The sequence below is a fragment of the Ochotona curzoniae genome, unplaced genomic scaffold (assembly GCF_017591425.1).
Source record: "Ochotona curzoniae isolate NIBS_2020 unplaced genomic scaffold, NIBS_Ocur_1.0 contig_908, whole genome shotgun sequence".
Taxonomy (NCBI): Eukaryota; Metazoa; Chordata; class Mammalia; order Lagomorpha; family Ochotonidae; genus Ochotona; species Ochotona curzoniae.
The window spans coordinates 6154901-6180298 of NW_024466607.1; the positions used below are offsets into that span (position 1 = coordinate 6154901).

General features: G+C 53.2%; 1 protein-coding gene across 3 annotated transcripts; it reads right to left on the reverse strand.

Moving 5' to 3' along the window:
• Positions 1–1501: 1501 nt before the first annotated feature.
• On the reverse strand, positions 1502–17115 carry TMEM40 (transmembrane protein 40). Of its 3 annotated transcripts, none has more exons than XM_040994893.1 (10): positions 17028–17115; positions 10741–10818; positions 10078–10197; positions 4963–4998; positions 4566–4598; positions 4227–4274; positions 3219–3290; positions 3053–3127; positions 2446–2508; positions 1502–2084 (listed from the first exon to the last, which is right to left on the reverse strand). In XM_040994893.1, the coding sequence occupies exons 2-10, from the start codon at positions 10808–10810 to the stop codon at positions 2065–2067; spliced, it is 537 nt and encodes a 178-aa protein (XP_040850827.1). In that variant the 5' UTR covers positions 10811–10818; positions 17028–17115; the 3' UTR covers positions 1502–2064. The 3 variants fall into 3 exon arrangements, with proteins under 3 accessions (XP_040850827.1, XP_040850830.1, XP_040850828.1); XM_040994896.1 differs by having other exon boundaries at positions 10741–10815; positions 17028–17113; XM_040994894.1 differs by having other exon boundaries at positions 10741–10875; positions 17028–17108.
• Positions 17116–25398: the final 8283 nt, after the last annotated feature.

Consider the following 25398-nt stretch of genomic DNA (forward strand, 5'->3'; position numbering starts at 1 on the left):
GTGGGTATTGCTTACAATATCAGTATGGGCACCCAGTCAAGACACGGCTGCTCCATATCTGATCCAGCTCCTTGCTAATGCACCTGGGAACGCAGTGGAGAATGGACCAAGTGCGTGTGGCCCTGTATGCACATGGGAAACACGAGAGAAATTCCTGACTCTTGGATTTGGCCTGGCTTAGGCCTAACCATTGCGGCCATGTGGGGAGTGAACAAGCAGATGGAAGATTCTCTCTCTGCCTGTAATTCTTTCAGATACATGAATAAATCTGAAAAAAAGAAAAGAAATCCACAGGACTACAGGAATCTGAGCAAGGAGAACACACCATGGAACTTTCAAAAAGTTGTTTTATTCCACTTTAAACCATTTTGCTCCTGCTAACTTTGTGGTTTTCTGATACTTGTATTGACTTCTCGGTGCAAAACCTATCCTGCTATGAAATGATGCTGGTACTCTGCCTTTCATGTTTTGATTGTCCTTTACTGGCCAATCCAACTGTTGGCAGCTTTCTTTCTTCCCTTTCTAGAAAAATGTCTATGGGTAGGGCCTTGGGGGCTGCAGCACAGCAGGTTAACATCTAAGATGTTTATATTCAGTATCAGAGTGCCTGAGTCGAGTCCTGGCTGCTTTGTTTCTGATCCAGCTTCCTGCTCATGCACATCTCACGAGGCAGCATATGCTGACCCAAATCCGTGAGTCTCCCCTGAGATCCAGTGGAGTCCTGTGCTCCTGGCTTTGGCACGGTGCAGCTCTGGCTGGTGCAGGCATTTAGGGGGTGAACCAATGGGTAAAGATCTCTCTTTCTCTCTTTCATACTCTGCCTTTCAAACAAAAATCAATGAATGAAAAAATGAAAAGAATTTTTTTTATACCTGAGAAATGGAAAAGGTTTAAGCACCCTTGGGTGGGTCTGCAGGGGCCAAGCTTTGAGAGGCGGAGTTGGGAGAAGGGGAACATGGGCCTGAGTTCAACCCCGACTCTGGTTCTTCCTTGTCGCGTGCACTTGAAGGAGCTACCAAGCCTCATGTGAGCAGAAGAGGGATTCCAAAGTTACCCATCAGCCTCGGCTTGTGGAAGAACAGGAATCACGCCCCGCAGGACGCTGGTGGCCCACATATCTCAGGGCTCCTGGGAGAACTCAACCACTTCACATCTGTGAAGAGACCCAGATGGTCCCAGGAGCTCTAGAAAATGTCGCTTAGGAATCTGTGAGCTGAGCTGCCATCTCATCGCCCCCCTCGGGTCCCTTCTCTGGGTTTTCTACATGGCCACTGCTACCTCTGTCTCCTTCCTGTGGCCCCTGCCAAGCGGGGTGCATCAGCAGCCCCTGGTCTTGTGCACAGGACTATTAGTGAGTCCATCTCTCCCACCCCCAGGTTGCAGGGCCAAGTGCACAGGTTTAACCCACTTCCCCTGCACACACAGTAGGGCCCGCAGGAGACACCATGTATACCCTTGGGCTCGGGAAGCCTAAAGGAACAATCTAACTGACTCTTTAATGCAGGGGAGAGAATGTTTATTTTAATCTCATTGGAGTCCAGGGCTACAGGGCAGACATCGGGGATAAAACCGGGCTTGGTGTTGTGGGGAGTTGCTTTTAGCCCCCAACATCCCACCACCTGCATCGGGGCACCCAGAGGACCTGCTGCTTCTCTGCCACAGGTCTGGGGCCTGCTTGCTCCACAATGGCTCTGTAAGACCTCAGACTGCTTGGAAGGCTGGGCTTTGGAGAGAAACCCCATGCCTTAATTGTATGTAGTAGGGCCCCAGGCTGTCCTGCTGTCCCCTGGGTGGGAGCAGCAGCCTCCTGGACTCTCCCTGTAGGCCTAGGTGCTGGCAGGACGCCCAGTGCCCCCTCCCTCCCTCTACCTTCCACACAGGCAGCTGCAGCAACCGGTGCCTCCTGCCCAGGGTGTGCCATTGTTCAGACCAAACGGACGTAGAAGCGCTCTCTTTATTACTCTGGCTTGGCCTCTCCCAGGACGTCAGTGGCTCCATCCTCACAGGTCCAGGAGATGGGAGGCCCAACAGGAGCCTGGCTTAGCTGTCCGCTGGGCTGTGGCTTCAGTCCATCTTCCTGAACCCTGGGGAGCAAAGCCCGAAAGTTGGCAGGGGATTCTGGGGGCAGACACGCCTCTCCCCTCCCATCAGCCCTCATGGTCTACATTGCATAATCCCCCCCAGATGCCACGTGTCTCTGTGACCCACAGTCAGAGTGGGGCTTCCTGTATCAGCTACCCGATCCAAGGGGCACAGGGGCACACAGCCTCTCGACCTCTCTGTTCTGAGATGTAGGGCAAGCACAGAGTTGCTGCTCCAGTGAATTGACAGAGGCAGGACTCGAACCCCAGGCTCCGTGCCTGCAGGCTCTGCCCTTTCTGGTATAATAAGCCCCTCTTTGTCCCAGCGGAGAGAGTGTGAGCAGAAGAGGGATTTCAAAGTTACCCATCAGCCTCAGCTTCTGGAAGAGCGGAATGAATCCCTGCAGGACGCTGTGGATCCGGTACACTGCTCAGAAACAGTGAGGAAAAGCCACATTAAGTCTGTGCCCCCTCATGCCCCCTCATGCCCCCTCGTGCCCCCTAGGAGGCTCCAGGGGCAGCCCTGTCCACTCCCCACCCTCAGACACACAAGCAGGCTCCTGAGACGAACTGCAGGCAGCAGGCTGAGCCATTGTTGCTAAAAGTAGCGACTGACTTGACCAACTGACTTGACCAGCAACAACAGAGGCAGGAAACTCCGGGCAAATTCAGGCCCTGGCTACACTGAGCCCGTTGTCTTTCTCTGGCTTGCTCCATTTGTTTGCCACTTTAAACTGTTTTTGTTGCATGTATTAATGGCATGGCCCATTTTTTTCCATGAAGTTCTGCCAGGGACCTTCCAGTGACCTTGAAAGTGGTCAGGAAGAAAACACGAGCGAAAGGAGGAAATACAAGAAAAAAAAAAGGTCATGACTCTCAGGTCTTTGGCCAGCCACAGCCCTTGCCATGTGTGCATGTGTTTAAGAGAGAGAGAGAGAGAGATCAGGAGACAGGGCGGAGGGGTCACTCACACAGCCCGAAGTAGATGCCAACGGTCTCCAGGGAGGCGAAGGTGAGCAGGCCAACCCCAAGGGACATGAACCAGTCTGGGAGGGTGGCAGAGAGAGAGACAAGACTGAGCCTGCGGTCTGGGCATGGCTGGCCCTGGTCCAGCCCCAGGCCTGCCTCAGAGCTCACCTGCAGAGTAGTGGTAGCACAGCAGCAAGGCCCCGATGGCGAAGCAGAGGAGGACAAAGTGGAAAAACTCATCTGGAAGGGCAGAGTGGGGGCAGGGAGTCACTGCTCACATCACCTTTTCCAACAAGTCTGTGCTGTTAGGCAGCGCGATGCAATGTGTATGCCCAGCTACTGATCCCCGCGGGCGTCCTGGACATGGCCTACACTTGGGGAATTTCCGTTTTAACCCAGGGAATCTTCATCTCTAGCTGGGAAGGTGGCACAGCGTGGCTGATTTCCACCCTGCCAGGAGAAACAGCAGGGACCAGTTCTAGCTTCTCACAGAAGGGGGGTCTTTAGCAAGAGGCGCTTGGGGAACAGCTGCCATCTGTCACACCAGCAACCATGCTTTCAGACGGGCACAGTGGTTATGCCTGCATCCTACATTGGCACCCCCAACTCAAGTCTGTTACTCTGCTTCTGATCTAGCTTCTTGCTAATAAACACGCTGGCAGGCAGCAGGGGCTGGCTCAAGGACTTGGGTCCCTGCCAACCATGTGGGAGATCTGGAGTTTCTGGCACTCATTCTTTCTCTTTGTTTCAAATAAAATGAAAACCAAAACCCATAATCTCCCTCCTTTCCTTCCCTTCCTCCACAGACTCTAGGCTGTGGGCGACAATGTCCCTTCTCTGGAGTGCGGTCCAGTTTCACCTCTTGCCCCTCAGCCGAGCCCATACCTAGCGCCCTGCTCAAGCCGCAGGCCTGGGAGGCATGTGTTGTCCTAGTGACCCCACTGGGAGCAGAAAGGGCACAGGACCCCTAAGCTAAGCTCAAGTTGAGCAACTCATTAGCTGGCAAGGCCAAGTATGAGAAGTGGGAGCCCTTATCCCCCTCCTTGAGCTGATTCTGGGCCGACGAGTTTGCAAACTGAAGGGCACGTGCAGAAGTGGCTGCCACTGTGGCTGTCCCGGGTCCCAGAGCTCCGAGAAGCACTGGCAGCACAGCAGCTGGGCCGGCGGCGTCCTTACCATCCTTCTTTATGTTCAGTCTCTGCAACTGTGAGGCCTCCATCTCTCCTGCAGAACAAGAGAGACACTTGGATGGCGAAGCAGGACGTGGAGTTTTCTCTCCTCTGCCTCCCCAGGGTGGTCTCCTGGGAACTGCCTCTCATTGGAGGGCACCCACTAAACAATCAGCTATGGAGATGGGGTGGCTGTGGCTGGGAGCCATTGTGGCTTCCTCCCTGGCAGACCCCAGCCTGCCTTCCCAGATGTGCCTGAGCCCCAGGACCTGCAGGTTCCTGAGTGACGGCCTCCCAGGAGGCCCACCGCCCTGGCACCAGGCTCTCCTTGAGCGTTCATAGTTACCACTTGCTGAGGTCGAGCTTCTCCTCCGAAGTCCTGAAAGCAGAAACACAGCGTGAGGTCAGCCTGGGCACCACCCCCGGGTACCACCACCCCTGGGTGCCTCCACCCCAGGAAGCCCCAGGAAACCAAAGGACTGGCCCTTGGCTAACTGTCCAGACGTGCACTGGGTCTTTCAATCCAGTGCTGTGGGGCTGTAATCCCCCTGCCATATAGTCCCTTCTCAATCCCTGGCTCCCTGCCCCCACCGACCCTGGCCCCAGGTGGAGGCAGTTTCTGAAACTCCCAACCATGGGCCTCACTCATAGCTGGTGCTTCTGAGGCAAAGAGATGCCAAGACTTGGCCAAACATCAGTCTCCCTGCCCCCTGATGATCCCTCTCCCTTAATGGAACACTCACCTAGTTCTTCTATGGGCACCAAATCTCCAGCGCCATCTGTTAGGAAGGAAAACCAGTAATCACACATCCATGCCCTCTGGGAGGGAGGAGTCAGGCTCCAGGGGTGGCAGAGCCTGCGTCCACCTGACGGGGCAGCCACCACCCCCAGCCAGAGGAGGCTGCTGTAGGAGTCCCTGCTTGGTCTGACAAGGCTTCCAGTTTCCCATGAGAAGACAGATCTTAACACAAACTTGTGGATTTTTAAAATGGTTACCCATGGATCAGCATTGTGGAATAGCGCGTTAAGCTACTGTTTGAGTTAACTTGAGTCCCTGCTGTTGCACTTTCAACGGCCTGCTAATGCGTCTGGGATAGCAGATGGCCCTGCCACCCAAATGGGAGATCTGAATGACGCTCCTGGTACCTAGCTTTGGCTTGGCACAGCTCCAGCCAGTGTAGCTATTTGGTGAATGAACTACCCGATGGAAGAAATCTCTCTCTGTGTTGCTCTCTCTCTTTCTCTAACACTACCTTCCAAATAAATAAGAAATTAGTTGTTGGGGGAAAACAAACACCCTATAGTTGCTCATAATGCCACTACCCACAGGTAGCCACTGGGCAGGTTTGCTGCATAACTTCTCAGACTTCCTCTCTGTGTCTACCTAAGTGTTTTTTGCTCTTTTTCTTGGCTCATTATCAAGTTTTAGGAGAGTGAATCAGTTTTGGAAATGCTGGGTTAGAAAAGTGAAACAAAGGCAGCGCCTGATTCAAGCCTGAAGGTCCTTTCTCTCGCTCTCTCTCTCACTCTCTGTAACTCTGCCTTTCAAATTTAAAAAACAAAAATCTTAGAAAAAAAAAAAACAAGCTCATAGTAAGTCACCATGACTGTTCCATCTGTAAACTTTCCGGTAACTTTCCTCCCTGTTCCCGTAGATCTCCTGTGTTGCACGGTCACCAGGTATGTGAGATCAGATGAACGATGTGATCTGAGGCCATTATCACTTCAGAAGGAGACACCAGGTCAGGGTGTAACTTCCACTCTGTTTGGACACTAGGAAATCCTTATCTTATCTCTACTCCAAACGACACTGCAAGGGACATCTTCACACAGACATGCCTGCACGCACACTGAGAAACTCCACAGCAAGCAGAGCAGTGAAGGGAAAATGGCAAGGCCTATTGCCTCCCGGATGGGCATCCCTGCCGGGGTGTTCAACCCCCTGGCAAAGTCTAAGCTTTCTAGGGACCTTGGGGTGCCGGTTCTCATTACTGCTGTCTGCAGAGAACACAGCTGTGGCCCCTCAACCTGTGACTGGCTGTTCACATTGGCCGCTGTTCTCAGAGTTCAGCCACTACAGAAAGCAGCTCTGGGGTAGGGGTAAGCGGGGGAGGCGGGGGAGTCCCACCACTCACTTTTGGCATGATCTTGGACAAATCACCCAATATTTCTGTTGGTTCATAGCTACTTACCATGTGTGATATTGCTGTCTCTGCTCTGTGGAAGCTTTCCCTGAGAGAAGTGGCTTTGAGATGTCATAGAGATGGACACCTGTGCCCCACCAAGGCACGTTGACCTTGGCTATGCACTGCGTCTCCCACCATGCCCTTCCCCTGTCTCTCCCTCATCCTGAAGGTTGAGCTGTTGTCACATTCCTTAGTGAAACCCCTTTCCATCTGCCCCAGTTCACAATGACCTTGCCCTCCCCGTTTTGGAGATTTCAGTAGCACCCAACTGTCTGTGCTGCACTTAAGGGCTCTCAGGGGTGAGACTCCCTTCTGTCCAGCCACCTGAGCCCCAGGGGTCACAGTCTGTGCCCTTCACCTGCCGAGGGGCCCTTGCTATGAGCAGAAGATTCACCAAGACATGAAGAACGGCATCGGTGTCCTGGCCCAGCCTGCTGTCCACAAATTCAGGTGTAGGAGAAAGTGGTTTCTCTAGAGCCAAGGACTCCCTTCCCTGGGAAAGACCAGACCGCTCCAGCACAGCTGAGTGTCTCTAAGTTCTCCTGGCCAACCACGGAGACATTTAAAAATCTAGCAAACTGGGGGTGGGCAACCAGGCTGATGGCTAAGACGCTGGTATTCTGGGCCCAGGATGGTAGCCTAGTGGTTAAAGTCCTCACTTGCACCCGCCAGGATCCCATATATGTGCTGGTTCATATCCCAGCTGTTCCTCTTCCCTTCTAGTTTCCTGCTTGTGGCCTGGGAAAGCAGTCGAGGACAGTTCAAAGCCTTGGGACCCTGCACCTATGTGGGAGACCCAGAGGAGGCTCTGGACTCCTGGCTTCGAATCTGCTCAGCTCTGGCTGTAGCAGGCACTTGGGAAGTGAAGCAGCAGATGGAAGATCTTTCTGTCTCTCCTCCTCTCTGTAAATCTGACTTTCCAATAAAAATAAATAAACCTTTTTTTAAAAATTCGAATTTAAAAAATTAGTAAAAAATAAAAGAAGGTTCATTCTATCTGGGATTAAAAAAAAAAAAAGATGCTTATATTCTATATCCGAGCATCCAAGTTCAATTCCCAGTTCCAGCTCCTGATTCCAGCTTCATGACAACACCAACTGCGGGAGGCAGGGTGAAGGCTCAAGAACTGGACAGCTGCCACTCCCATGGGAGAACTCTAAGGATTGTCCCGCTCCGGGCCAGCCAGTCTCGGCGGCATGTAGGGAGTGAACCAGAGATGACCATTCTGTGTTGGTTCTCTCTCTCAAATAATTACATTAGAATTTTTTTTCTTTTTAGAGTCTAGGAAACCAACTGAGCCACACTCATAATTCAGTGAGTAGATGATCTCTACAGAGAGAGGAAGATGTATGAGGAAGCACAGTCAGGATCCTAAGCCCCAGTGGATTCCCATATCTGTGGATGCACAAACCCCTGAATATAAAAAGGAGCAATGCTTGCATGCAGCCTATGGCACCCTCCATTGGGCCACTCCCCTGTTACTGCTGATAGTTAGCACAATGCAGATGCCACACATACTGGTTACACTCTTTAGGGAACAATGAGAAGAAAAAGAAGGCTGCACACATTCCACAAAGACACAGCCATGGTGTGCCTGGTTACGTCTTCCACCTGCACCTGCTGGAACCACAGGTGCAGGACCCTCGGCTGCTGTGCCTGAGAACACCACACCAGTTACCTCAGCAGGCAAGACTGTGGGTGCCAGCTACCTTCTTCTGTCCGGCATTTTACAAATATTTGCCAATGTCCAAAAGCCATCGGCACTGTTACAAAAACAATGCATGCTACAAAATGTCACACAACAAAGAAAACAAAGTCTCCCAAACTCTATCAGAGATGATCTCTATGGAAGCAAATGATGCCAATCACTTTAGCTTTCTCTATGACATACTCATAATATAAACTTGTTGTTACAATTACTAAAGAATACAGGCTGTTAAGATGAAGATGATTGTTGCAAATGTTCTCTGATTCAATCATTTTAGAAGCTAGCTATGGAGGCCAGTGCCACAGTTCAACAGGCTAATCCCCTACTCTTTAGCACCAGCATCTTAGTTGGGCACCAGTTCATGTGCAGGCTCCTCTACTTCCCATCCAGCTCCCTGCTTAAGGCCTGGGAAAGCAGTAGAGGATGGCCTAAAGCCTTGGGACCCTGCACACATGTGGGAGACCTGAAAGAGGAGACCCAGAAGAAGCTCGTGGCTCCTGGCTTTGGATCAGTTCAGCTCTGGCTGTTGCGGCCACTTGGGGAGGGAACCAGCAGATGGAAGATCTTTCTCTCTGTATCTCCTCTCTGTAAATCTGACTTTCCAATAAAAAATGAATTTTTAATTTATTTAAAAACAAAACAAAACTTACAGGATACAGTAGATGCAAAACATCATGTAGGGAGAGAGGAGCTGGATGCCAGATGTAAGTTAGGGTCCTGTGTATTACAGAGGCGGAGGCTAATAGGGGAGCAGGGCTCTCAGGCTTGGGGACCCCTAAAACCCGCACAATGGATGGGGTCTGAGCTCTGCGGGAGGTCAACCACAGAGGCAGAAGAGGGGGGCCAGGACCCAAACTCTGACTCTGTGTCTTCAGGACCCCAGGGCTCTGCTCCCATTGCTTCGCCTCAGCTGCGCACATCACACACAGCCCAGCCCGCTTGCGTGTGCTGTGTGGACTGCAGAGGGCCCAGGTCATGCCAGGCAGGAAGCAGCGCTGCGGAAGGTCAGCCAGAGGGTGGAGTATCCCTGCCTATCTGCGACCAGCCACTGTACTCGGAAGCTATTCTTCCAAAGCAAACCCGGGCAGGAGGGGCATTCTGCTTTGTCTGGGAAGGAAGGCAGCCTCCTTTCCAGTGTGGCCCAAACAACACCAGCCCTGCAGCTTGAGTCTCCTGCTGAAGGCTTGAGACTAGGCACCTGTGAGCTCTTCTCCCCTCCTCTACTTCCACTCTCTCTCCCTCTCTCTTACTCAAAGAGCTGTTCATCAAATAAGACCTTATGTCCACCTTGTAAATAAACACGTAGGAGTGCTGGGGCTCTGTCTGGGAAGCAGCAGCTCAGACAGACATCCCGAGAAGCCCACATCATTCAATGAGCCTCTTACAGCAGTTTGGCGCCCAATTCCAGCTTCCTGGGAGGCAGCCATGACAGACCAGGTCATTCGAATCCCTGACACTCACGGAACAGGCCTGGACTGCATGCCTCGGTTCAACCAGACTCTTGTTCAGTCCTGGGTCAATCTGTGTGTTAGAGCACTTTCTCTCTTCCAACCTTCCCAACAACCAAATAAATGTGAAGGGAAAAAAAGTTACAAATTACAGAATAACATGGCATAATGCTAAGGATAAGACAGCTAGAAACTTCAACCAGAGAACAAATGTATCTCTCTGATCAATCCTATCTGTATACAAGTTCAAGGATACTTAAAAAATTTCACAGAAAATGGAATGAAAAGTTTACTTTGTTGCAAAAGGGGGGGGCAGTCATACGTAGCATTTTCATGATATACTTTTACCAGGAACATTTGGAGGGCCCCACATATATGCACAGATGTTTCCAGAAGGGGATGTGGAGAAACTACATTGGAGCATTGCATGAGGATGAGGGATTGGTTTGCTGTGTGAATTTGCTCTTGAATCATATTGTGATGTATAGATAAATGCATATTAAATCTTTGCTATACCTGAGGAGGAGGAGGAAGACGAGGACGAGGAGGAAGAAGAGGAAGAGGATTTGTCTCTTTCACGCAGTCCTCGGGCAGAGCGCCGGGGCTCCTCATCTTGCTCGTGGACATTCTCTCCATCTGAGAGGCACCAAAGGCAAGGCCATGAGCGTTCCCAGCCCTCCCGCCGCAGGGGCCGCCAAGCAGGCGGGACAAGACTGCGTCCCCAGACATCAAAGCCAATAAGTGCAGGAAGCTGGGTCCTGCAGAGACCTCGGGGCTGGGGGGTGGCTCTGGGAAGGCTCCAGGCAGACATTTCTCTGACTTGGACCCCACAGAAGGGATTTCTGAGCCCTGCACCTGTCCCAATCCTTGCCTGTCCCATCCTGCACTCTGTGGTCACAGGTCTTTTCCCGCCTGCTTGGGATTCTCTGTAGTGAAAGCCTAAGCTTTGGGGAGCAGCAGAGGGGCCCCACAGCTAGCAAGCACCGGGCTCATCAGCCTGTCTCGGGCATGCACGTGTATGAAGTCCCTGCTTCCCGCTGCCCCCCGCCAACCTGTTGAACTGGGATTCCAGCCATAGCGTCCCAAAGGCTAAGTAAAATCTTCCAGGCCTGGTTCCCCCACCCCGCCCACTGCTGGACTCCATCTCCCACAAGGCTTTGCCCAGGGATCACATACCACCGTCTCCATCTTCTGAGCCTCTGTGGAACCCGCTGTGATCCGGAGACCAGGAGGACTCTGGCGTCTCCATGGCTTCTGCTGAGTAAGAACAACTCTCCCAGTTCACCTTCGTCTGTGTGCTACGTACCTGAAGAACTTGGCAAATAAATAAGGAAAAAGCAAACACCCAATGTTTGAAGGAATAAGAAAAATGATGTACAAAAAGGCATTGGCAAATTTGAATCATGACCATCTCTTAGCCATTTTAAGAATTTTATCTTCTAGGTGTGGTATTTATATTTGATGTTATGTTTCTCGAAAGTCTCCAGAAATTTATGGGCCTAGTGCGGTGGCCTAGCGGCTAAAGTCCTCACCTTGAATGCACCAGGATCCCATACGGGCGCCAGCTCTAATCCCGGCAGCTTCACTTCCTATCCTGCTCCCTGCTTCTGGCCTGGGAAAGCAGTTGAGGATGACCCAAAACCTTGGGACCCTGCACCCACATGGGAGACCTGGAGGAAGTTCCTGGCTCCTGGCTTTAGATCGGCTTGGCACCGGCCATTGCACCGACATGAGGAGTGAACCATCGGATGGAAGATCTTCCTCTCAAGATATTAGCGATGTATCATTTGAGATTCAATCCCATAAGAGGTTGAACAAGGACAGCCGGGCACCTGCTCCAGGCCCCCTGTCATTAGCACCAGGAAAGAGGCCAGCAGTGGTCAATGGCGGCTTGTGGACACCATGCTGACTTAGTTACATGGCGCTGCTGCAGGGTTGGGCTTGAGCAAGTGTCCTCCCGCCTAGGGACCTTTCTCGGGCCTGGTTTCCCAACTCCACTCCCGGCTGCTGTTTCTCACTAAGGCAGCCTGGGGGAGGAGCAGTGGGGGCGTCCTGGCTGGGGTCCCCAGCTCCTGGCTTCTGCCTGGCCTCGCCCTGGCTCTTGCAGGCGCTCAGGGGAGTGCACCCGTGAATGGGAACTTGCTCTGCCTGTCCTGCCTCTTAAATTAAGGGAAAATCTCAGGTTCACAGAAAGTGACTCTCTTTAAGCCAAGACAGACCAGGGGAGCTGAGACAAGCAGAGGTTCCCTGCCGTCTTAGTATTTTGTGTTAAACAGGAGAGAGGGACATGTCGCAGGTCTCTGGGTTTGTCTCTCCACGGACTCCAAGCCCATCCCCAGCCGCCCTCACTGGCCTGAGGCTCAGCCTGCAACGATTTTCCTGGCTTTCGGACCCTTTTCCCACCCAGCCCCGCTGAGTCACCGCCGATGCCAGGCCCTCCACACCCAAAGGTCTCACTAAACTGGATTTCCCTCTACGGTTCAGCCTAGATTTGCCGAAATCCTGCCGTCACCAGGGCCGGGCCCGGGCTGGGTGGGGGCAGGGGAGCTCCCAGGGCACACCCAGCCCTCAGCCCTCCACACTCCGGAGAGAGGCAGCGCGAGACTGCGGTGCTGCTTTACAGGAGAAGATCCAGAAGTGGCAAGGAGACTCGCATAAGATGGTTCCGACGACTGGTGGGTCCCCTCAAGAGCGTGTGTTGGAAATGACACCCTCACTGCAGCAGTGTTGGGCGCGGGGTCTGCTAGACTTCCGCATCGCGAGAGTGCCTCCATTAGTTATCGCGAGACTAGGTTTGCTATAAATGTGCGGTCAGAGCACCCCCACCCGTTCTGCATTCCGCCATGGGATGAAGCGGGGTGGACGCTCTACCCTCATCTGATACCAGCCCCCTCAGCCTAGGACGTCGGCACCCCAGAACTGTGAGAAACTCAAATCTGTTCTACTAAATGACTCCAATTCGGGAATTGTGTTGTAGCCACACAGACTGAGTCAGTCAGCCGCCCCTGACTGGGTTTGTCCTCCGTGGGCTACTTTGGAGGAGGGGGCCGAAGCAGCCAGAGCTGAGACACACTCCCAGCCTGTGGCTGTGGGAGGCACCAGCCTTGTGGCGGTACAAGCATTCACAGAGAGGTGGGTGGTGCGGTGGACTGTGACAGAGCAGGAACCAGCGATCCTGGGGGCATCATGGGGCCTCAAATGCAATCTGGCAGGTGGATTGGGAGGGAGCCACATGCGGGCAGGGCAGCCTTAGCTCAGCGGGTCTGGGTTGCACTACGGGTTGAGGTGAGGGGGCGGGGGGGGGGGGAGAAACCAAAGCAAGCAGCCAGCAGGGGTGGGCACTGGCTACTTCCACCCCTGTGCCCTCAAGTCCCCTTCTTCCGGCTGTTCCATGAAAAATCCAGCCCCCAGTGCACAATGTTTTGGGATTGGCCCTCCAGATACCACCTGCCCTGCGGTCAGCAGGCTCCCCTGCAAGTGTGCCACCATCGATAGCCCTTCTAGGTTCTGCCACACCAACCTCCTCTATTCTGTGACCCCCCGCCCCATCTTCCTGAGAAGGGCTTGTTGGAGGATGCGCAATTGTCAGCGCAGGTAGGACGCTGCTTGGACAATCACACGCTGTAGCAGAGGTCCCAGGTTGGAATCCTGGCTCTGCTGCTGCTGACTCCCTGTTAAATCAGGCTGGTGTGACTGACTAGCGGGGCTCCTCTGAGGATTGAGATACAAAGGACTTTGAGTTCTCTGGCAGTAGGAATCACATTCTTGTTGTGCTGTGAGCTGTTCCAGCCCCTGGCTTAGACGGAGTATGCCCCTAAAGAGAAGTCAAAGTGTGGAGAGCAAGTGTTTCGATGTCTGGGGGGAGGCGTTTGCCTAGTGGTTAAGACACACACAGACACAGACACACACACACACATACACACGGTTAGGATGCCTGCATATCACAACCCAGCACCTAGATTTGATTTCCAGCTCCAGCTTCCTGCTGACGCACACTCTGGGACTCAGGGTGCACGGCATGTATGTGTGGAAGATGACCCTCATCCCTCCATGCCTTGTCTTCTCTACCAAGAACAGGGTCTGGGCAGACCAACAGTCCGAAGGATGCCAGGCACAGAGGCTGCAGCCGAGCACAGTGGCAGAGGGACAGGTGTTGGACATGGCCATCTAGACACTGTGGGATACTCACACCGGGCATTAGAGAACCTGCGTTTGAGTCCTGGCTCCACTTCTGATTCCAGCTTCCTGCTGGGTGAACCGTGGGAGGCAGCGGGGGATGGGCCAGGTACCTGAGGGAGACCTGGACGGAGTTCTGGGCTTCTGCCTTCAGCTTAGCCCAGGCAGGGTCATTGTGTGCCTTTGAGAAGTGAACCAGTAGATGAAAGATCTCTCTCTCTGCCTGATTCTCTCTCTGTGTTTCTTAGTCTTTCAAATAAATAAAGATGTTTTAAAGATGTATATATTTTTTTGAAAGGCAGAGTTACAGAGAGAGCTTCCAGCCACTGTCTTACTCCCCAAAAGACCGCAGCAGCCAAGGCGAGGCCAGGTCGAAGCCGGGAGTTTCATTCTGCTGTGCATTGTGGGTGCAGGCACCGAGTACTTGGGCTACCTTCCAATGCTTTCCTAAGTGTATCAACAGGGAGCTGGATTGGAAGTGGAGGAACTGAAACTCAAACTGGCACCCTTGTAGGATGCCAAATTTGTAGGATAGCAGGTGGTAGCTTTATCCACTATGCCACAGAGCCCATCCAATAAAATTTTTTTGAAAAAGAGAGAAAAGTAACAGGAGCAGGACATTCAGCCCAGCAGTGAGGACCACATGGATGGTCCTGGCTACTGTCCCCAGGTCTCTGCAGGACTTCTCTGGGACAGGGGGACCATGCCAAGCTGTGAGCCCACAGGCAGGATCAGGGCTTCAAGACAGTCATCAGCTCCATAGTAAAGGATTTTCTATAAAGCGACAGTGCCTTTGGGGCGGCCGACTGAGGAGTGCCGGGGCTTGGCTTTTGTGCTGATGAGCTCTGTGTTCACTGGGTTCCTGAGAATCAACCTCCTGTATGGGCAGGAGGGTAACACTGGATCATCCGCCCTGAAGTAAAGTGGTTGCTGGAATGTAGCTTAGCCCTGACGAGCACCCTTGGCCTATGTCAGACATTGCATGTCGTGTCCTCTACGTGGGATCCCCAGAAGCTAGTGGGGAGCCCCACAAGGCAGACAGGTATCCTGTGGCTGCATCTCCTCTTCCTTGCATTGAGCCCATGCTCCCTGTTGCTAGAAGCCAGAGGCCTCCAGGGTGGGCTTGAGGCCCAGTGATGCAGTTTTCATGGAACTCGCCCTTACGGTGTAGACAGATGGCCTCAAAGTGTCCTTGTAAGAAACCACGGATGGAGGTGCCGCTTACTGTGGGAGTACAAGCGAGGGATAGGAAAAGCACAGAACAGAACCGCCCTGGCCTGCCTCATGTCTTGTCAGTAGCCGTGGTAGAATGGGGTCTCATGCTCAGTGAAACAAGACAACTATGAGACAGGTGGATGACGTCCCATTACCGTCGGTGACAGACTTCACACTCGTGAGTCTTGGCGCCTACGTAATGGCCTTCAAGGCAGCTGCTTGTGCCTCGACTAACTGGCTACATCTCGATGAGCCCAGCATGGGTGGAAATGTGTGAAATCCACGTGACCGTGGCGCAGCCCTGACTGGCAGCACACCGCACAGTGCCGTGGTGTCCCCTCCTGACCCCAGGGCTGGCTGGCAGTGGTACTTGTAGTCCTCCCAGCATTGCCAGAGAGGACAAGGCTGTACAGCCTAGCACGGGCAGTTTCAAGGCCAGTCACTGCCACGTGTGTCACTTTGCACTGCTAGGCAGTACCAAATAAGCCTCTGACTGCCTGCCACCTTCATCCTGCACCCCTGGGTTTGAAGGTTAAAGGGAAGAAATGGAAAACTCTGCAGAGGCTTTCTCTGGCCCTGATTCTCAAAGGCTCGAGGTGGGCACCTAGGCAACCAGAGCCACATCCTTGTGGCCCTGTCTGTCTGTCTCTCTTCTCTTCCTACCAGCCATTGGACCCTAAAGGAGGAAGCACCTCATCAGCTTCCGCTCCGGCTTCTACCCCTAGCTCAGCCAGTCGACCCCTCCTGCAGCCCAGAGCTGCTCCTGGACACACAGGCAAGGCAGCCGTAACCCCGCAGCGGAACAACCAACAGCCTGGCTTAAAAACAGCCACTGGGACTGCAAGACTGCGAGACACAGAGGCAGCAAATGCGAGGGAGCTTCATAGCACTGGTCATCGGGAAAATGCCAATCAAAACCCCCGCAGGGGCTGGGTGTGCGGGCCAGAGGAAGGACCCCATCCCACATGAGAGCGCCCAGCTGTGGCAGCTGGTTCTAGCTCCTGGCTCCAGCTTCCCATTGCACAAACCCCAGCAGACAGCTGTGGTGACCCAAGTAACTGGACTCCTGCCACCCACATGAGAGAACTGGGCTGAGCTCCCAGCTCCCAGCCCTGGCTCTTGCAGGCACTGGCAAGGGAACCAGCAGCTGGAAGCACACGCTCTCTCTGCCTCTCAAGTAAATAATAATAATTAAAATCATTGCCAAGGTGTCAAAGTGACCCCAGGAAACAGCCTGTGCAGATCTCCTCTCCCCAGGAAGCCTCTTTGAGGGGGAGTGGGTGTGTGGGGGTTGGTTTTCAGAGGCAGGCAACTGACTTCCTGCCACTATGCCCTAATATGCTCCTGCCCCATAGGGCTCAACCTTTCTGGGAAGTTTTAAGTGAAAAAGGAGAAAGAATGAACTCACCAACTTAAGAGGCCTGGAGAACCAGGGCGCTGTGGCAGCTCCTGGGCGAGGCTGACAGTGCCAGGGACGGGGTGAGCCACCTTACCCTCCCCTGGGCCACTCTGAACACACAGGAGACTGGCAGGTGGCAGCCATCCTGCCCCCAGCCCCAGCTCTCTGACGTTTTCCCAGGGGTGCCTTGGAGCACAAGGCAGGGGAGGCCACTGGGCTAGGTCCTCCCAGGCGGACCTGACCTGTCCAGGCTGCCTGTAGCTGCCTGTAGCCTTTGGGTCCTTACCCTCAGAAGCTGCTGGGTCTCCCAGTGGGCGGGGTGCCTGCAGTCCACCAAGATTCAGCGGGCTCTTTAGTTCCAACATAGATTCTTTGTTTAACCAGTGGAGAAGAGGAGGCTCAGAGGAGTCAAAGGGTTTTCTAAAAGTCCCACAGCAAGCTTTCCACGACCAGGCACAGGCAGGAGCCTCAAAACAACCTGGAACATGCCAGCTGCCTCCCTCCTCTGACCGTTTCTGACACAGGGACTGGGTTACTCTCCCGGCTGGCAGGTACAGAGCCAGGATCCCAGATTACCCTAGAAGGACAGGTTCAAGCCTGTGGGCACCCTGCTTCTAAGTCTCTTAAAAACAAATCCAGCACCCCAGCCTTCCCCCGCCGGCTCCTGCCCCCTTACCTGTGTCACCGAGATCTGGGCAACAAGGCGAGCTGTGTGCCAACTGTGAGGATGGTGAGCCAGGCAGGGGAAGGAGAGGCGGCTCCTGTGACAGTGAGGGGGGCGGGGCGGCGTGACGTTGCCCCTGGGCCCCACGCGCTTACCCAGCTGGCATTCCTTCCTGCTGGTGCTATCGGCCCCAGGCCTTCCTGTCTGACTGTACTCTTTCCGGCAACACCCCAGGAGAGGCAGGCAACTACATGCATGCCAGCTCCCAGAGCCACAGCTGTGGCCTGGGGCAGCAGGGCTAGGGATGAGGGGGCAGCTGTGCCAAGTTCCAGGAAGACAGAGGTGGGGCTTGTCCCAGGTACCCCTTCCACGCCCACTGACAGAGCTGACTCAGACCCTAGTCACATGTCCCAATGAGCCCCTTGCTCCTGGGAGAGGAGGTGGGGACAGAGGGTTCAGGGACTCTGACACGCAGGGCCTGGCAGTGCCCTCTCGGAGAGGACACTTATGCCCACGGGAGAGACAGGTCTGAGAGAGTGGCAGCTGGTCTCACACAGCCCAGGCTGAGCTGCTGACCCCACTGTGGCCCTCCACTGCCTTCCCCTGTCCTGCCGGGATGAGGGAAGTGGGAGGTTGAAGGGAGGAGGCCAGGTGAAGCCCAGACAGCTATGGGCTCCCGGCAGGCTTTCAGGAGGAGGCGTCACCTTCACCTCAAACCCAGCCCCACATGCACCATCATGCCTGACCTGGGCCTCTCACATGCTGAATCTGACCCTTCTGGAAATTCCTGTTGGCTCCACCTGTGGTCTAGGCTTAGTCTAGAACTTTCTGTGCTCTTCCACTGCAGAAGCTCTAGGACAGCCCATGCCATTGCTAGGCTCCATGCTCCAGTTCCTGCCTCCCCTCCTCCTGCCATCTCCCCCACCACTGCCTGTCCTGGCACAGTGGCCTGAGAGGGCTTGGGCAGAGCCATGTCAGCCCAGACCCCTCTGCTCAGCCTGCTTCCAGGTTCCCGCGGCATTCATACACACTGCCTCCTCCTCTCCCTGCCTCTCTCCACCTGCTCTTGCTCAGGTCCCTTTAGCTGTGTGGGCCTCAATTACCCCAGGAAGGTCCCTGCCTCCAGGCTTTGTACTACCTGTTTGCACTCCCTCTGAAAGCCCTGATTTCCTCCCTTACTCCTTCAGGTCTCTCCTCCAAGAGGCCTTCTTTGACCACCTTGCACAGAATAGGAACCCCAGCGTTGCCCTTCCCTGTCACCTGCCCTCGCTGTCCACCACCTGTTGTGCCATGTGTTTGCTTGTTTGCACATTTCCTCGTAACATGTTTATTTGTTCCAGAATCCAGGAATGAGTGAGTAGCCTGAAAGGTTGGCCCGGGAGGCATCCAAGGGTATTAGGAAGTGACCTCTGGGTCAGACCTGCAGGTCAGGGACACTGCTTCATTGAGAACCTCCTAGTAACTGCCCAGCTAGAGCCTGGAGGCCTTCATGCTGCGTTGGGGATGTAACCACAGAAGGCGGACCACGAGCTTGCTGTCACCCCAAGAGCCAGCCATGGGGAGCCACCCAAAAGGGACCCCATCAAATCCACGTGGTAGACAGTCTGCCAAACTGCTAACTGGTAAGGCCATTGCTACCAGCAGACAGCTGGCCAGACATGAAACTGGTGCAGGAAACAGCAATTTAGGATGGGACATCCAAAACGGAATTGTCCAAAACACAGCACACATGACTTGAAATGTGACAAGTGAGAATTGAGACATGCTCTGAGTATAAAATGGACAGAGTTGCAGAGACTAAGTGTAAAAAAAAAAAATTACATATACCCAAGAAAGCTCTGTTGGTCATATTGAGAATATTTAGGATATATTGTGGTTTCATGAAATCCTTGGGACTATGCTAAATGTAGCTCCTGGAGGTTTTATGCTTTCAGCAGCTGCACCTGTTCCCCCAGAGCTCACAGAATTTCCATTGGACTGTGCTTATTTAGAGGGTCTAACCAACTGCACTTGGTAGCTGATGGGCTTGGGGTGGGCGACCCCCTAGCTGTAATTCTGCCTCCTGTCTCCACCAGTTGCTCCTTTCTGATGAGACCATGTGGTCCAGGGGTCACAGGGGACAGCCAACAGTGAGTTTTCAGCTCAACCCAAGGACACACACAAATTCTCATGTTCAAAGTCCTTACCTTCCATGCACCAGGATCCCATATGGATGCTGGTTTGTAGCCTGGCAGCTCCACTTCCCATCCAGCTCCCTGCCTGTGGCCTGGGAAAGAAATAGAGGACAACCCAAAGCCTGGGACCCTGCACCTGCATGGGAGACCTGAAAGAAGCTGCTGGTTCCTGGCTTTGGATCAGTTCAGCTCCAGCCATTGCAGCCAGTGAACCAGTGGATGGAAGATCTTTGTCTCTCTCCTTCTCTCTGTAAAATCTGACTTTCTGGTAAAAATAAATCAATCTTAAAAACAAACCAAAAAACAGCCAAGTCTGACCGAGTCAGCAATTCTGGGACTGGGGCCCACAGCCTACAATTGTAAACAGTGCTTCCCAGTGGGTCCTGTTACCTGCTCAGGTTTGAGAATGGGTAGGCTGCTTAACACCTTCGCTGTTTATAGTTCTTAAGGCTCAGCACGCAGCAGGTGCTGTCAGAAAACTACCTTCTGGCTGCTTCCTCATCTCAGCTGCCAGAACTTCCCTCTCTGAGCCCTAGTTGCCCTCTGAGAACCTGCTGCAGCACCTGATTATGTGTGTACCTGGTACAGGATGGATGCACAGCCCCAGGCCATTTCTGTCCCTCAGCTATGGGCAGGGGTGCGAGGGACACCCCAACTCGGCTCCTCCCTGGAGTGACCTCACTGTCCTGCATATGTGGGAGGCGGGGAGGAAGGGGATGATTCATGGGACAAACACCCACTGTCCTGTGGGCACAGCTCACAGCCCCAAGCCAGCTCAGCAGCTGAGTGTGGCATCTGGCTGGCCTGCATTCCAGAGCTGCCAGCTGAGCCACCTGACTCAGCAGGTGCAGGCGCTCTGCGGACAACAGTTAGCTCAACCACCATCGCCCCATCCACATAAAGGAAATGAGAGCAGCTCTCGGGCAGGGCCTGGCACATCGCGATCTCGGGCACTGGCATGCTTGTGATGGGACCGTGGATCTACAGGGCTGACTGGGACTCCGCACGTGACTTCCAGCGTCCGAGAATTCCTCCTGTAGGTGTTGGGGAGAAGAATAGATTGTCCATCTGACGAAGCACTCAGGAACCTAGCTCTTTGCTTTGTTTCTTTTATTCTTTCCTTAAGGTTCATTCCCTTAAGGTTTTTGAAAGGCAGAGTTAGAGACAGAAGGCGAAAAAGAGATCCACTAACTCATTCCCCCAAATGGCTACAGTGTCAGGGTGGACCAGGGAGAAGCGGGGAGCCAGAACTCAATCTGGGGCTCTCAGTTGAGTGTCAGGGGTCCAAGTACTTGGGCCATGTCCGCTGCTTTCCTAGGTGTGTTAGCAGGGAGCTGGATTGGAAGTGCTGGTGTCATAGGCAGCGGCTTAACACCGGTCCAGGAGCCTGGTTCTTCATGTGGGTCTTTATTTAGTCATCAGAACGTCCATGACAGCCCATGCCATCACAGGGCTGTCTCAGTAATGACCTGTCTCAGTCATTACTCAGCAGCTATTAAATGAATTCTCTCAATCAGGGAATATTGTACACATTTTATGGATGGGAAAAGGGAGGCCCGGGAAGATGAAATGATCAGTTTGAGGTCACAGGGCTGGGAAGGGGAGGAGTCAAGATTTGTCCAGGGCCTCCCTGACTTGAAACCCCAGACCCTTCCCATTCCAGGTAGCAACAACAAACTAACCACATGAGTAGGACTCACATGCAAAGCCTTAGCTTCTGCCCTACTTCGAAATCTTTTTTAAAAAGATTTATTTATTCTTATTGGAAAGTCAGATATGAAGAGAGGAGGAGAGACAAAGAGGAAGATCTTCTGTTCGTTGATTTACTCCCTAAGCGGCTGAAACAGCCAGAGTCGAGCCAATCTGAAGCCAGGAACCAAGAGCCTCTTCCGGGTCTCCCACATGGGAACAGGGTCCCAAGGCTTTGGGCTGTCCTCCTCTGCTTTCCCAGGCCACAAACAGGAAGCTGGATGGGAAGTGGGGCTGCCAGGATTAGAACCGGCACCCATATGGGATCCCGGCAGGTTAAAAAAAAAAGACTTTAGCTACTAGGCCACCATGCTGGGCCCAGGATCTTAAATTTCTGTGTTTACATCCCAAATGGCTGCAACACCAGAGCTGATCTGATCTAAAGCCAGGATCCCAGAGTTTCATCTGTGTCTCCCCTGTGGTACAGGGGCCCAGGCACTAGAAACATCCTCTGCTACTTTTCCACATATATTAACAGGGAGCTGAATCAGAAGTGGAGCAGCCAAGACACAAACTGGCACCCATAAAAAGTAGGAGCTTTTGAAAGTCATACTATTCAATAATATTAAATATGTTGCATTAAAAATGCAAACTAAAAGAAATAAGAATGCAACTGGTTACGGTTTTGGTGAAGGTTCTAGAGGAACTATTGGCTAAATTTAGGGAACACTGCATTTGAGAATGGGCCTTCTTGGGCAGTGTGGACCAAGGTCTGATGGTGTGGGGCTTAGGCTACCACGGATGGGGCCATGGAGGCTGACAGCGCTCTGCCCTGCTGGGGGTGAAGCCCAGTCAAGGAGGGAGGGAGAAATCCCAGAGGATTCTGGGTACTCCTGCTATAAACTCATTGCAATCTGACATCTCTGCTGCTTCTAGGAAATTTGAATACACACCAGGTTTCCAGTTGTTTAGGGAATTGCTGTGGGGTTTGGTAGGCATGATAATGGTGCATAACATCAGTGCCATCCCTTGGTGATGCAGGCTGCAGGGATTCCTGGTGACATGACACCTGTAACAGTCATGAGAGAAGTGTAGAAGCAGGGAGGTAACGCAGGATTGCCCAGAGCGGAAACCGCGTTCTTGCTGTGTGGATGTCTGCCAAGTCCCCATTAACACAAGCTTCATGGCTGTCATGGGGCCTTGTTCTTCAGAAGGGTCTGGACTGTGGATTCAGTGTCCTTGTTTGAACTAAATGTGGGTCCCCAGAAGGCAGCGGCCTGAAGGAGCTGGGGGACACCTCCAGGTGAGAGTTGCATGGATGGGGACCCACCTGGAGCTGTCTGAGCTGCAGTCTGCTGCTCCACGGGAGCTGTCCCCATCCACAACAGTGCAGCCTGTTGACCCTCCTGACAAACCCACCGAGAAGAAGAGGGAATCCTGGGAAGTGACCCCTGTGAGTAGTGTCTGGCCGAGTTCAAGCATGCGCAGATGTCACAGACACACCTGTTCTGTGGGCGTGAGGGCAGGTGCGGGCACCTGAGGACAGGAGCACGAGAGCGTGAAGATGCAAGGCATGTTCCTGGAAGTCCGGGTGGCTGTTTCTCTCCCTGGAGAGCATGGTGGCCACCACTCCCCGCCAGTGCTAGAGAGGGGATTCTCTGGGCTGAGCCAGGCCACACATGCCAGAGCCCTGTGCCACCCAGCAAGCACATTTCAGCCCAGCTCAGGAAACTGCTTGAACGAGTGCTCACCACTCTGATCCCCAACTTCCCCTGTCATGGGTGGTCCAGCACTTTCATGAGCCACCCACTTGCTCTTTCACTCCCAGATACACATGGGAACTGGGGTTCACCCTCATCTATGTCAAGCCATGCACACTCTCCTCCACCCCCACATAGAGCCTTGGGTAGCAGCTGAGGGGATTGGAGGCAGGGCTCTAGCCATGTGGCCACCTCACCCCTGGGAGCCACAGAAGTTCTCCCCTGCCCTCTAGGATGGGCTGGGGCTTCACCCTGTCTAGTGCCAGGAGGAACAGAGAATATGTGCAGAGTTCCACAGTTCACAGAGCATGGCAGCATTTTTGCTGTCTTGCACTTCACCTCCCCCAGCTGAGCCAGGGGCTGTGCCAGAGGCTGGGCAGAGGGACAGCAAGTACTGCTGCTTCTCACTGTGGGTGCCAAGTGAGGTGGTCAGACTGGCAGGCAGGAACTGCGACTCCACACAAGCAATGCCCTGTAGCACTCTTTCCCAGCCCTAGAAGGAAGCAGTTCCATCACGCAGCAGAAGCCTGTATTGGAACTGCGGGGCTGGATCTTATCCTGGCTGAGACAGGCGCTCCCAGTGCTGGCAGCAGCCGCAAGCACAGCTCCCAGCAGCTGCCCGAGACAGCTGGTGCTGTGCTCCGAAACAGGCTTAGTGGGAGCCGGGGCTGCGGGGCGTGTTCTGGGCCTGCCTGAGGGAAGGTGTGTTGAGCTGTGTGGTGTCTGGGCAGAGCAGTGCACTTCAAGTACTTGTTTTCACGCTGGGCATGGTGAGTTATGAAGGGCTTCCCTGGCAGGACCGCTGTCGTGAGTCCAGGAGCACCGACGATCCGCTCCTTCCTTTGGCTAAGTGGCATTCCTTTCGATGGATGCGCCACCAGTGCTTCTCCCTTTATCAGCTGACGGGCACTTGTGTGCAGTTTTGACAATGTGAGATAAGCCTGCCACGACAGGTGTGTGCAAGTATGAGTGTGAATGCATGTTTTTGTTTTTCTTGAGGAAATACCTGGTGGTATGATTTTGAGTCATATAGTAAGCATGCTTTGTAAGAAACCACCAAGGGCCCAGTGCAGTAGCCTAGTGGCTAAAGTCCTCTCCTTGCATGTGCTGAGTTCCTATATGTGCGTCAGGTCATATCCCAGCTAACCCACTTCCCATCCAGCTCCATACTTGTGGCCTGGGAAAGCAGTCGATCCCTGGGACCCTGGCTTCTTGGGACCTTGGAACCCTGCACCTGTGAGGAGACCTGGAGGAAGCTCCAGGCTCCTGGCTTTGGATCAGCTCAGCTCCAGCCATTGTAGCCACTTGGGGAGTGAACCAGTGAATGGAAGGTTTTTCTCCTTCTCTCTGTAAAAAACGGCCTTTCCAATAAAAATAAAGAAATCTTAAAAGAAAAAAAAAAAGTCAAGTTGGAGCTAGCGTTGTGGCATGCTGAGTTAAGCCACCATTTGTAGAGCCACATCACACATGGATGCTAGTTCAAGTCCCGGCTGCTCCCTTTCCCATTCATCCCTCTGTTAATGTGCCTGGGAAAGAGCCTGAAGGTTGCGCAAGTCCTCAGGCCCCGGCCCCCTATGTGGGCAACCCAGATAGAATCCTAGGTTCCTGGTTTAGGCCTGGCACAACTCTAGCTGTGATGGCCTTTTGTGGAGGTGAACCAGCAGATGGAAAATCTCTGTGTCTCCCTCTCTCTGCAATTCTGCCTTTAAAATAAATAAAATAAATTTTAAGGAAGAAAGAGCAAGCAAGCAGGCATGGCACAATGGCTCAGTGGCTAAATCCTCGCCTCCCATGTTCCAGGATCCCATATGGGTGCTAGTTCGTGTCCCAGTTGCTCCACCACTTCCAGCTCCCTCTGCTTGAGGCCTAGGAAAGCAGTAAAGGATGGGCCAAAGCTTTGGAATCCTGTATCTGCATAGGAGACCCAGAAGAAACTCTTGGCTCCTGCCTCCTGGCTTCTGGCTTCATATTGGCTCAGCTCTGGCCATTGCAGACACTTGGGGAATGAACCAGCATACAGAAGATCTTTCTCTCTGTCTCCTTCTTTCTGTAAATCTGCTTTTCCAATGAAAATAAAATAACTATTAAAAAAAGAGAGAAACCATCGTGTTGTTTTCCAAAGGTGTTGTGCCAATATTTATTTGCTTATTTCTCATTTGTAAAAACATTTGCACTGACTTATAGAATTATTAATACGTGTATTTTTAATGTGAGCGTCAGGGCACTCCCCTCTATATGTCGCTTTCTAAATGCCCACAGTGGCTGGGGTTGGGCTGGGCAGGAGCCAGAAGCTGAGAACTCAATGTTGGACTCCCGCAGGAGTGGCGGGGACCCAGCTACCTGAGCTAGCACCTTCTGCCTCCCCAGGATCTGCATCTACACAAAGCTGGAATCAGGAGCCAGAGCTGGGACTGGAACCCAGGCCCTCCTCGCCAAATGTCCTCCCCACAGGGTCAGGCTACTTTCATTCAGATTCATTCACTCTGTTGCACACAGTGGTAGGTTTCCAATCGCCATTGCTTTGTAGTGCTTTGTTGTCTGACCGTCCCAGTTTGCTTACACATTCACCTTTTGAGTACTGGGGTTGTTTACACGTTGGCACTATTCTGAATAAAGTTGCTCTGAACATCCTTTTGGTGAATGTAGGTGGGGACTAAAAAGTGCGTTTGGGGCAGGTGTTTGGCCAAATAGTGAAGAAACACGTGTCTGGGCCTGGCATGGTAGCCTAACAGTTAAGGTCCTTGCCTTGCACATGCTGAG

What these genes read in the sequence shown, in the direction of transcription:
- TMEM40 (XM_040994893.1), bottom strand. Translation starts at nt 10,810, where the DNA reads ATGGAGACGCCAGAGTCCTCCTGGTCTCCGGATCACAGCGGGTTCCAC. An exon ending in GGTGCCCATAGAAGAACTAG is followed by an intron (nt 4,599 to 4,962) that starts GTGAGTGTTCCA and finishes TTCTGCTTTCAG; the next exon opens with GACTTCGGAGGAGAAGCTCG. An exon ending in GTGCTACCACTACTCTGCAG is followed by an intron (nt 3,128 to 3,218) that starts GTGAGCTCTGAG and finishes CCACCCTCCCAG; the next exon opens with ACTGGTTCATGTCCCTTGGG.